The sequence below is a fragment of the Mobula hypostoma genome, chromosome 11 (assembly GCF_963921235.1).
Source record: "Mobula hypostoma chromosome 11, sMobHyp1.1, whole genome shotgun sequence".
Classification (NCBI taxonomy): Eukaryota; Metazoa; Chordata; class Chondrichthyes; order Myliobatiformes; family Myliobatidae; genus Mobula; species Mobula hypostoma.
The window spans coordinates 74,599,023-74,611,763 of record NC_086107.1 but is presented as its reverse complement, the minus strand read 5'-3'; the positions used below and the strand labels follow the sequence as shown (position 1 = coordinate 74,611,763).

The 12,741-nt window shown below is 47.1% G+C and overlaps 1 protein-coding gene across 1 annotated transcript in view; it reads left to right on the top strand.

Moving 5' to 3' along the window:
• rapsn (receptor-associated protein of the synapse, 43kD) overlaps window positions 1–12,528 on the top strand; it is a 108,070-nt gene extending 95,542 nt beyond the window's left edge. Inside the window, exons 3-6 of the mRNA XM_063062280.1 lie at window positions 817–939; window positions 1,573–1,626; window positions 10,826–11,025; window positions 11,795–12,528. Of these exons, the coding sequence (XP_062918350.1) occupies window positions 817–939; window positions 1,573–1,626; window positions 10,826–11,025; window positions 11,795–11,867 (450 nt within the window). The 3' untranslated portion in view covers window positions 11,868–12,528. The remainder of the gene's footprint in view (window positions 1–816; window positions 940–1,572; window positions 1,627–10,825; window positions 11,026–11,794) is intronic.
• Window positions 12,529–12,741: the final 213 nt, after the last annotated feature.

Below are 12,741 nucleotides of genomic sequence, written 5' to 3'. Positions count from 1 at the left end.
GGTGCTTTTCTGACCACGTCTCATCTGCCTGCATTTGGCCCATATGCCTCAAAACCTTTCCTGTCCAAATGTCTTTTAAACATTGTAATTGTACCCAACTCTACCACTTCTGGCAACAAATTTTACTTCTGTGTGAGGAAAAACTTACCCCTCAGATCCCCTCTAAACTTTCCCCTCTCACCTTAAACCTATGCCTCATAGTTTTAGACTTCCAACCCAGGGAAGAAGGCTGTGACCATTCACCTTATCTACTCCCCTCATGATTTTATTAACATTTGTAAGGTCTCCCTTTGCTCCAGGGGGAAAAGTCCCAACATATGAAGCCTCTCCTTATAACCCGAGCCTTCCTATCCTGTTTACATCCTCGTGAATCTATTCTACACCCTTTTCAGCTTAATAACATCCTTCCTATAGCTGGGTGACCAGATCTGCACATAGTACTCCAAGTATGGTTTCACTGACGTCTTGTATTTTGTAAAGTGACATCCCAACTCTTGTACACAATGCCTTGTCTGATGAAAGCAAGCACTTGATGAAGATGCGAGGGGAATGGATTTACAGTGGGTATTAGGTGGGGGTGGGGGGGAGGAAGAAATTGCTCTGAGAACTTGCGAAGAATCAACAGGCCAAAGAGTCTCCTGCCAAATCATCAAGAAACATTGAACTACATAGTGTTACAAAAAATCAGACATGCATTATAAAATGTACGCGAGTCACCAAATATGATGCAACAAACAGTCCCCAAATGGTTTCACACTGAAGTGTGGACACAGATCTGTGTGATGGACTGTTAGTGACACCCTTCTCCCTTTGCAGAAATCTCTCCCCCGGTATGAGTCCTCACTCAACATCATGACGGACATTGGTAACCGCGTGGGGCAGGCTCAGGTATTGCTGGGCATTGCCAAGTGTTGGCTGATTGAGAAGAAGATGGACAAGGTAGGAGAGTAATTGGGAACACAGGGTCTCTTGCTGTGGGAGTCAGGGGGTGAGTGGGTCCATCAGTAACCAGGGCGACAGGGGGATGGGGGTATCTGGGTGGGTCCATCAGTAACCAGGGCGACAGGGGGGTGGGGGTGTCTGGGTGGGTCCATCAGTAACCAAGGCGACAGGGAGGTGGGGGTGTCGGTGGATGTTACTGGGGTAACAGGCAGATAGGTCAAAGATGTGGCTGGGAGAAGAGTCATCTTGCAGCTTACGTGAGGATAGGGAGTGCTGGCCTGCGCCCCAAAATTTCCCCTCTTCCTGGTCCAGGGTTTGGGGCTGTGGTTCCAAACAGATGGTTGTTGGGGACTAAACACTTGGATCGTCCTCTCCAGACCCTCTAAGACCAACCATCAACTGACCCCTTTCACATCCCCATTCTCATCACCACCCACTCCATCCACATCTCTGTCCTCTCACCCCACCCCACCCCACGCATTTACGCTGTGTGTCACTCTGTGTCTCCGCTCTGGGGCTACAGTGTCTTCCCCCTCACAGTATACCACCTGCTTCTACACGATTCCTCCTGCGTGTATATTTCTGGGTTTGCTTTGTGTCATTCCTGAAATGCCTTTTGTATTTTGATAGAGCTTGGGGGTTGTGCAGAAGGCAGAGGAGGTGGCAGAAGGAGTCGGGAATAAGGTGAGTGATGGCTTAGAATTTTGACGGTGATAGCTCCTGACAAACTGCTGTACGAGCAGGAATGGGAGTGAGTGGAAGCTCAGGAGAGTGAGGATCTGAATCAAGTTTAAAACTGTATGTTGTGAAATTTGTTGTTTTGTAACATAGAAACATAGAAACATAGAAAATAGGTGCAGGAGTAGGCCATTCGGCCCTTCGAGCCTGCACCGCCATTTATTATGATCATGGTTGATCATCCAACTCAGAACCCTGCACCAGCCTTCCCTCCATACCCCCTGATCCCCGTAGCCACAAGGGCCATATCTAACTCCCTCTTAAATATAGCCAATGAACTGGCCTCAACTGTTTCCTGTGGCAGAGAATTCCACAGATTCACCACTCTCTGTGTGAAGAAGTTTTTCCTAATCTCAGTCCTAAAAGGCTTCCCCTTTATCCTCAAACTGTGACCCCTCGTTCTGGACTTCCCCAACATCGGGAACAATCTTCCTGCATCTAGCCTGTCCAATCCCTTTAGGATTTTATACGTTTCAATCAGATCCCCCCTCAATCTTCTAAATTCCAACGAGTACAAGCCCAGTTCATCCAGTCTTTCTTCATATGAAAGTCCTGCCATCCCAGGAATCAATCTAGTGAACCCTCTTTGTACTCCCTCTATGGCAAGGATGTCTTTCCTCAGATTAGGGGACCAAAACTGCACACAATACTCCAGGTGTGGTCTCACCAAGGCCTTGTACAACTGCAGTAGTACCTCCCTGCTCCTGTACTCGAATCCTCTCGCTATAAATGCCAGCATACCACTCGCCTTTTTCACCGCCTGCTGTACCTGCATGCCCACTTTCAATGACTGGTGTATAATGACACCCAGGTCTCGTTGCACCTCCCCTTTTCCTAATCGGCCACCATTCAGATAATCGTCTGTTATCCTACTTTTGCCACCAAAGTGGATAACTTCACATTTATCCACATTAAATTGCATCTGCCATGAATTTGCCCACTCACCCAACCTATCCAAGTCACCCTGCATCCTCTTAGCATCCTTCTCACAGCTAACACTGCCGCCCAGCTTCGTGTCATCCGCAAACTTGGAGATGCTGCATTTAATTCCCTCATCCAAGTCATTAATATATATTGTAAACAACTGGGGTCCCAGCACTGAGCCTTGTGGTACCCCACTAGTCACTGCCTGCCATTCTGAAAAGGTCCCGTTTATTCCCACTCTTTGCTTCCTGTCTGCTAACCAATTCTCTATCCACATCAATACCTTACCCCCAATACTGTGTGCTTTAAGTTTGCACACTAATCTCCTGTGTGGGACCTTGTCAAAAGTCTTTTGAAAATCCAAATATACCACATCCACTGGTTCTCCCCTATCCACTCTACTAGTTACATCCTCAAAAAATTCTATGAGATTCGTCAGACATGATTTTCCTTTCACAAGTCCATGCTGACTTTGTCAGATGATTTCACCGCTTTCCAAATGTGCTGTTATCACATCTTTTATAACTGACTCCAGCAGTTTCCCCACCACCGACGTTAGGCTAACCGGTCTATAATTCCCCAGTTTCTCTCTCCCTCCTTTTTTAAAAAGTGGGTTACATTAGCCACCCTCCAATCCTCAGGAACTAGTCCAGAATCTAACGAGTTTTGAAAAATTATCACTGATGCATCCACTATTTCTTGGGCTACTTCCTTAAGCACTCTGGGATGCAGACCATCTGGCCCTGGGGATTTATCTGCCTTTAATCCCTTCAATTTACCCAACACCACTTCCCTACTAACATGTATTTCGCTCAGTTCCTCCATCTCACTGGACCCTCTGTCCCCTACTATTTCTGGAAGATTATTTATGTCCTCCTTAGTGAAGACAGAACCAAAGTAATTATTCAATTGGTCTGCCATGTCCTTGCTCCCCATAATCAATTCACCTGTTTGTCTGTAGGGGACCTACATTTGTCTTTACCAGTCTTTTCCTTTTTACATATCTATAAAAGCTTTTACAGTCAGTTTTTATGTTCCCTGCCAGTTTTCTCTCATAATCTTTTTTCCCCTTCCTAATTAAGCCCTTTGTCCTCCTCTGCTGAACTCTGAATTTCTCCCAGTCCTCAGGTGAGCCACTTTTTCTGGCTAATTTGTATGCTTCTTCTTTGGAATTGATACTATCCCTAATTTCTCTTGTCAGCCACAGGTGCACTACCTTCCTTGATTTATTCTTTTGCCAAACTGGGATGAACAATTGTTGTAGTTCATCCATGCAATCCTTAAATGCTTGCCATTGCATATCCACCGTCAATCCTTTAAGTGTCATTTGCCAGTCTATCTTAGCTAATTCACGTCTCATACCTTCAAAGTTACCCCTCTTTAAGTTCAGAACCTTTGTTTCTGGATTAACTATGTCACTCTCCATCTTAATGAAGAATTCCACCATATTATGGTCACTCTTACCCAAGGGGCCTCTCACGACAAGATTGCTAATTAACCCTTCCTCATTGCTCAAAACCCAGTCTAGAATAGCCTGCTCTCTAGTTGGTTCCTCGACATGTTGGTTGAAAAAACCATCCCGCATACATTCCAAGAAATCCTCTTCCTCAGCACCTTTACCAATTTGGTTCACCCAATCTACATGTAGATTGAAGTCACCCATTATAACTGCTGTTCCTTTATTGCACACATTTCTAATTTCCTGTTTAATGCCATCCCCAACCTCACTACTACTGTTAGGTGGCCTGTACACAACTCCCACCAGCGTTTTCTGCCCCTTAGTGTTATGCAGCTCTACCCATATCGATTCCACGACTTCCTGGCTTATGTCCTTCCTTTCTATTGCGTTAATCTCATCTTTAACCAGCAACGCCACCCCACCTCCTTTTCTTTCATGTCTATCCCTCCTGAATATTGAATATCCCTGAACGTTGAGCTCCCATCCTTGGTCACCCTGGAGCCATGTCTCTGTGATCCCAACTATATCATAATCATTAATAACAATCTGCACTTTCAGTTCATCCACCTTGTTACAAATGCTCCTTGCATTGACACACAAAGCCTTCAGGCGCTCTTTTACAACTCTCTTAGTCCTTATACAATTATGTTGAAAAGTGGCCCTTTTTGATGCTTGCCCTGGATTTGTCGGCCTGCCACTTTTTTCTCCTTACTACTTTTTGCTTCTACCCTCACTTTACACCCTTCTGTCTCTCTGCACTGGTTCCCATCCCCCTGTTGTGAACTAACCTCCTCTCGCCTAGCCTCTTTAATTTGATTCCCACCCCCCAACCATGCTAGTTTAAAGTCACCTCAGTAGCCCTCGCTAATCTCCCTGCCAGGATATTGGTCCCCCTAGGATTCAAGTGTAACCCGTCCTTTTTGTACAGGTCACTCCTGCGCCAAAAGAGGTCCCAATGATCCAAAAACTTGAATCCCTGCCTCCTGCTCCAATCCCTCAGCCACGCATTTATCCTCCACCTCATCGCATTCCTACTCTCACTGTCGCGTGGCACAGGCAGTAATCCCGAGATTACTACCTTTGCGGTCCTTTTTCTCAACTCCCTTCCTAGCTCCCTATATTCTCCTTTCAGGACCTCATCCCTTTTCCTACCTATGTCATTGGTACCTATATGTACCACGACCTCTGGCTCCTCACCCGCCCACTTCAGGATATCTTGAACACGATCAGAAATATCCCGGACCCTGGCACCAGGGAGGCAAACTACCATGGGGGTCTCTGGACTGCGTCCACAGAATCGCCTATCTGACCCCCTTACTATCGAGTCCCCTATCACAACTGCCCTCCTCTTCCTTGCCCTACCCTTCTGAGCTACAGGGCCAGACTCTGTGCCGGAGGCACGGCCGCTGTCGCTTCCCCCGGGTAAGCTGTTACCCCCAACAGTACTCAAACAGGAGTACCTGTTGTAGCAGCTGTACCATGCAGGACACAAAAATATTACCACAATTTACATTATATAAAAAATATACAGCTGGAGAGGAATGAGCAAAGTTCCTGTGGGTTCATGAACCATTCAGAAATCTGATGGTAGAGGGGAAGACTTTCCCAACACATTGAGTGTGGGTCTTTGGGCTCCTGTACCACCTCCCCAGTGGTAATGAGGAGAGGGAATGTCGCAGGTGGTGAAGGCCCTTAGTGATGGCTCCACTTTCTTGCGTTACTGCCTTTTCAAATGTCCTCAGTGGTGGGGAGGGTTGTGCCTGCAAAGGAGCTTGCTGTGTCTACAACTCTGCAGCCTCTCTCCATCCTGTGCAATAGAGCCCCCATACCAGACTGATGCAATTAGTCAGAATGCTCGTCACTCTTCATCTGTAGAAATTTGCTAGAATGTTTGGTGAAGTACTAAAACTCCTAATGAATTGGAGCTACTAGCATGCATTCTTCATGTTTGCATCAGTGTGTTGGGTCCAGGATCTCCTCTGAGATGTTGACAGCTGGAGACTTGATGCATCTCACCCTTTTCACCACTGACCCCCCATTAAACTCCAGCTTCCCCTTTCTCTCAGCAGCCAAGATACAGTGAGTGGAAGTAAAGTAAGCTCGAATTCCAAGTTTGACTGGACTTTGTCAGAGAGCACAGTGTTTCCTGGGGTTGACTGAAGTGTTTAGGGCTCATTTGATATATGCCATCCACATACGAGGGGTAACTGTGGTGGGATTGTGTCACATCACCCGTCCTGATAGTCTATAGTATGTGGTAACGCGGTGTGGAACAGTGGCTTGCTCTACAGACTGTATACAGGGCATGGTCACACCTCTATATCTGAGACTGTGTGGCCCCTGCCCACGTGAACCTTGTGACATGTAGATCACTGCTGGGTTTACAGTTCCTTTAGAACCTGGACTGTCCTTTTAATATGATGCTCCTGCCCCCATGAGTCACATGGTGCTCTCTGTCACAGTTACAGAGTAGAGCCCTTTATCTTCTTGTTAATTAACTCCCAATATCTGTACTACCTTGACCTTAAGTAGTGACAGGTTGGGACCTTGGCTGGACTGGGCAAAGTGACCAAAGCTGTGTGATCGATGTGACGATGTAGGCCGTGTGAAAAGGAGCTGAGGCTCACTTTGTAGGAGGAGCTGTGTTCAGGGGATACACCATTGTGTTTTAATGCATACGTCACCTTTTCTAAGTGTGCAAATTTGTGTGTGTATGTGTCGGTGTCTGCAATACACGAGTCCATATCTGTGTCTGAGTCTGTGTGTGTCTGCATTTCCATCTGTGTGTTTGGCCTCTGGTGTTCATGTGTGCATTTGCATTGTCTGTGTGTCTGCCTGTACTCTATCCAATCTGCCGTCTCGACTCTGTCTTGCCACTGGATCCAGATGGGAATTGGGAAGAGAGAGTGAGGCTGACGCTGCGCAACTCTCCCTCACTTAAATCCAAATCATGCGCTAGTCTCGACACCATCATAATGGTGTCAAGGTCCTCATCAACGGACGATGGACGAACACTGTATCCAATTGCCCTCACATCTCAAGTGATGGAAGTGCTGGAGAAGCTGGTCCTGACTTACCTTGGACCGCAAGTGAGTTTTTCATTCGGCCCTCTACAGTTTGCCTTCCAGCCTCGTGGGAGCGGATGATGCCATCATCTACCTGTTACAGAGAGCTCACTCCCACCTGGATGATGCTGGTGGCATTGTGAGAAACACATTTTTTGATTTCTCTAGTGCCTCCAATACAATCCAGCCACTTCTGAGTGAGATGCTACAAAGGATGGGCATAGACAAACCTACTGTCTCCTGGATTACTGACTGACAGATAGAGCCCAGTTTGTACGGCTGGGTAGTTCTCTGTCTGAGATGGTGCTGAGTGGCACTGGAGCCCCACAAGGGACTGTCCTGTCTCCATTTCTGTTCACACTGTACACCTCAGACTTTCAGTACAACTCTGAGTCTTGTCACTTCAGAAATTCTCTGATGACTCTGCAGTGGTTCAGTGCATCAGAGATGGGCAGGTGTCAGAGTACAGAGGACTGGCGGACAGGTTTGTGGAGTGGTGTGAGGGGAATCACCTGCTCTTGAATGTGGCCAAAACCGGGGAGATGGTGATTGGTTTCAGGAGTAAGAGGACTGTGACGAGTCCTGTATACATTCTGGGAGAAGAAGTTGCAGTGGTGGAGGAGTACAAATACTTGGGTGTTCACCTCGACAACGGACTTGACTGGAAAACCAACACCAAGGCTGTTTATGAGAAAGGGATGAGCACACTCTATTTTCCATGGAAGCTGAGATCCTTCAATGTGTGCAGCAGGATGTTGGAGATCTTTTACCAGTCTGTTTTAGCGAGTGCGCTCTTCTTTGTGGCTTTATATTGGGGGAGCAGCATCGGTGCTGGTGATGCAAAAATACTAAATAAGCTCATCAGAAAGGCTGGATCTGTCCTTGGCTACAACCCCGACTCTTTTGAGTTAGTGGTGGAGAGGAGGTCACTAAACAAATTGTTATCCATTATGGACAATTTGGCACATCCTCTCCATGACCTACTGAATAAGCAGCTGAGCACCTTTTCGAACTGACTCATTCAGCTCCGCTGTCACAAAGATCGTTACAGAAAATCTTTCCTACCAAGTGCAATAAGCACACACAACAGTTCATCTCTGTGTGACAGAAGAACACACACATCATAGTACAATAATCTCTGCTTTACTATTTTGCTAAATTCTGTGTGTGTGGCCTCTGTCAGTCGTGGTTGACCATGGGTACTGCACCTGTGGTAGTCACTGGTTTGACGAGCAGCGTTGACTGTGGCTATTGAGGCTGATCCTGGAATGGTAGGCTCTGCCACAGTTGCTGCATGTATAGGGCGTTGTGGAATTGTTGTCCACTGTCCGCTGTGCTCTCCGTTTACCCTGCCAATCCTCAACCTGACTCAGGATCACTCTTTCACCTCGCTCGAGGTGTTGCTGAAGGGTACCTCGCCATTTGTTGCCGTTATCTGCTGTATCCTCCCAGCACTCTGTGCTGATTTTTAAGGCTTTCATGTCATGCTTACAGAGATCCTTGAAGCGAAGCTGGGGTCTACCAACGTTCCTCTTGCCTGTTGTTAGTTCTCCTTCATACGGTGGACGTGGCCCAGCCAGCGCAGTCTGCATTGTCTTAAAAGTGTGAACATTGTGGGAAGTCCAGCAGGGGAGAGGACCTCAGAGTTTGGGACTTTGTCTCTCCAGGTGATGCCGAGGATGCGGCGAAGGCTGTACAGGTGAAAACTATTGAGTTCCCTTTCTTGCTTGGAGTAGGTGGTCCAAGTCTCGCTACCATACAGGAGGGTGCTGATAACACATGCATTGTACACAGCAGTCTTGGTCTTTGTAGCGAGTTTCAGATTCTCCCAGACCTGCGAGGAGAGACGAGCAAGGATTGATGCTGCTTTGTCGACAAGCCTATTGATTTCAGCACCGAGGGAGGGAGTGTCGTTAATGGTCGACCCCAAGTATGTCAACTCGTGGACCACTCCTAGATCGTAATTGTCGATGGTAATGACTGGTGTCTCTAGTACATTCTGGGCAAGGACATTTGATTTCCTTAGGCTGATGGTAAGCCCGAAGTCCTTGCATGCCTTAGAGAAGCAGTCCATGAGAGTTTGTAGTTGCTGTTTGGTGTGCGAGGTTATAGCAGTGTCATCAGCAAAGAGCATGTCACGTATTTAAATCTTTCACACTTTTGTTCTTGCTCTCAGGCACGCAGGGTTGAACAGCCGCCCATCAGACCTGGTGTGCATGTAGATGCCTTCTGTCGACGTCCCAAACATGCGCTTAAGTAGCATAGAGAAGAAGATGCCGAATAATGTTGGGGCCAACACGCAACCTTGTTTGACTCCACTATGAATCGCGAAGGGTTCTGATGAGCTGCCATCGTACTGAACAGTAGCCCTCCTGTCGTCATGGAATGACTTGATTATACTCTGAAGTTTCAGGGGACAGCCCATCTTGAGAATCTGAAAGAGCCTATCCCTGCTGACAAGGTCGAATGCCTTGGACAAGTCGATGAAAGTGACATTGAGGGGTTTCTGTTGTTCCCTGCACATCTCCTGGAGTTGACAGAGTGAGAAAATCATGTCGACAGTTGACCTCCTTGTGCGGAAACCACATTGGGACTCAGGGTAGACCCGTTCTGCCAGAGTTACACGAGCAAAGACTTTGCCGACGATACTCAGGAGGGAGATACCCCTGTAGTTGTTGCAGTCGCTCCTGTCACCTTTGTTCTTGTACAAAGTGACGATTTTGGAATGGCGCATATCCTGTGGTACTGTTCCTTTTTTCCAGCACTGACGGAGGACCTCATGTAAAGGTTGGAGGAGTGAGCTCTTGTAGTGTTTGATCAGATTTGGAGGAATCCCATCATTGCCAGGAGCCTTCCCTGGGGCTAGACTGTCAATTGCCTTGCTGAGGTCCTCAATGGTTGGTTCCGAGAGTCATCCATGACTGGTAGACAATTGATGGCATCAGTGGCTGAGCTAACAACAACATTTTCCCTCGAGTAGAGCTCAGAGTAGTGCTGTACCCAGCATTCCATCTGCTTGCTTTTATCGATGATTATTTCACTGCTGGATGACTTCAGGGGTGCTGTCTTGCTCTGCGATGGGCCAAGGGCCTTCTTGTTACCATCATACATCAATCCTGATGTTGCTTGTCACCCGTTGCTGTCTGAATGTCCTCACTGAGCTGGAGCCAGTACTCTTTTGCGCATTGCCTTGCAGTCTGTTGCACTTTACTTCTAGCAGCTCGAAGTGCCAGGAGTGTTTAGTTGGAGGGTGAGCGCTTGTACTCTGTGAGAGTTGCACGCTTGGCTTCAATGACAGGAGTCATGATGTTGGACTTTGCCTCAAACCAGTCACTGCTCTTTGATGTTTTTCTTCCAAAGATAGAGAGTGCTGATTCGTGGATGGTCTCGCGAAGGTATTATTATTGTGTATATTATTATTCTGTATTTCATTATTAGTTAAGTTTGCACACTCTAAATGGGTTTTTAAATGTTGCTGCTGTAACAAAAGAATTTCCTACTCAGGATCAATAAAGCATTTATTATTATTATCCTTGTGTATCTGTGTGTTTTATCTTTGTGTGTCTGTCTGTATTGTGTCTGTGTGTCTGTCTGTACTGTGTCTGTGTGTCTGTCTGTACTGTGTCTGTGTGTCTGTCTGTACTGTGTCTCTGAGCATAGCTGTACTGCTGAGCTACATGTTCTGTGCCCCCTCCAGCTCCTGCTACTGAAGGCACACTGCCTGTGTGAGATCATTTATCGAGCAAAGGGCTCCCAGCAACTTCTCCGAGACCATGTTGTCAAGTTCCATGAGTGTATGGAAGACATGGAATTGTACTGTGGAATGTGCGGCGAGTCGATTGGTGATAAGAATTCTCAGCTCCAGGCTCTCCCATGTTCCCACCTTTTCCATCTAAAGTGAGTAAATGAAAATCACACACACACTGGCGCAATGTAAGCAAGTAGCATACAGACTTGAGGAATGGTCTTGTGGAGGTGTATGAAGTCCTGAGAGCCACATAGGGCAAATACCCGCAGTCTCTTCTCCAGGGCTAGGGAACCAAGAGCAAGAGGGCATAGGTTTAGGGTGAGAGAGATTTAATAGGAACCTGAGGGGTGACTTGTTGATCCAGTATATGGAACAAGCTGCCAGAGGAAACGGTTGATGTGGGTATTACATTTGAGAGACAGTTGATAGCAAAGGTTTAAAGGGATGTGGGACAAACACAGGCAAATGGGACAAGCTTAGGTGGGCATCTTGGATGAGTTGGGCCAATAACCTACCAACCTGCAGATGGTTGGGGTGCAGGAGGAACATGCAAACACCACACATCACCAGAGCTCAGGATTGCACCAGGTCTCTGCACCGTGAGAGATTGCTGACAACACTGTGCTCCCCTGCGGTTGGTCTGATGTCCAGTCAGATTTCTGACAGAGTCCAACAGATACAGTGGCCTCTGGGGAAGTTTGAGATTCTGTGAGCATATCAAAGGGAATCTCGAAACCAAAATCATTTGGGCCAGGATATTCTTTGGGAGGGTAAGGAAGCTTTAGACTGAAAACCCCTAGCGCTCACAGACCCCTTGGTTAATGGTGTTAGTCCATGGCATAAGAAAGGTTGGGAATGCCTGCCCTAGAGAATTTGTATGCAGCAAACCACCTCTGACCACCTGTACTCTCGTTCCAGATGTGTACAAGCCAGTGCAACGAAGGGTTGCCCGAACTGCAGGCGATCATCTGTGAAACCAGGTTATGTGTGACCAGGACGCTGCGCAAGCAAGAACACATGGAATGTGATTCTTTGTTTTATTCCTTAGCAACAAGCCATGGATTCAGCATGGAGAAGGCAGCACCAGGAATTCAGGGAAACAAAAACCCTGTCTTATCTGTCAGTGAGCTCTCAGCTCTTGATGGCAGTAGGGTGGACCAGAGATTGGAAAACAAAACCATAATTTTAGTTTGTTGGTCTTTTAGAAGAACACCAGCAGCTCCTTGCAATGTCTGGTGTCAGAGGGTGTTTGGGGTGTGTGTGTGTGTGTGTGTTTTTTGTGACTGATACCCAGGTGTGGTTCACCATGGGAGCATCTCTCAGCCCCTTTGCCTTCCCTGGCTGAAGGTCCCAATACTGTGCTCAACAGGTACATTTAACGTCACAGAACTGTATACAATATACATCCTGAAATTCTTTTTCTTCGCAAACATCCATGAAAATAGAGGAGCGCCCCAAAGAATGAACAACAGTTAAATGTTAGAACCCAAAGCCCCCCCAGCTCCCCCCTCCCATGCACGAGCAGCAGCAAGGCAATGACCCCCCCCTCTAAATTTTCAGATGATTTTATCATTGCATGAGCAGAGAACAGTCCTTTACCCAGTTTTCCTAAAGCATCAACACGAGGAAATCTGCAGATGCTAGAATTTCAAGCAACACACATAAAAGTTGCTGGTGAACGCAGCAGGCCAGGCAGCATCTCTAGGAAGAGGTACAGTCAGGACGAAGGGTCTCGGCCCGGAATGTCGACTGTACCTCTTCCTAGAGATGCTGCCTGGCCTGCTGTGTTCACCAGCAACTTTTATGTGTGTTGCTTTCTTAAAGCATTTCCTTTCTATGAAAAGAACAAACTACTAGAGGACCAC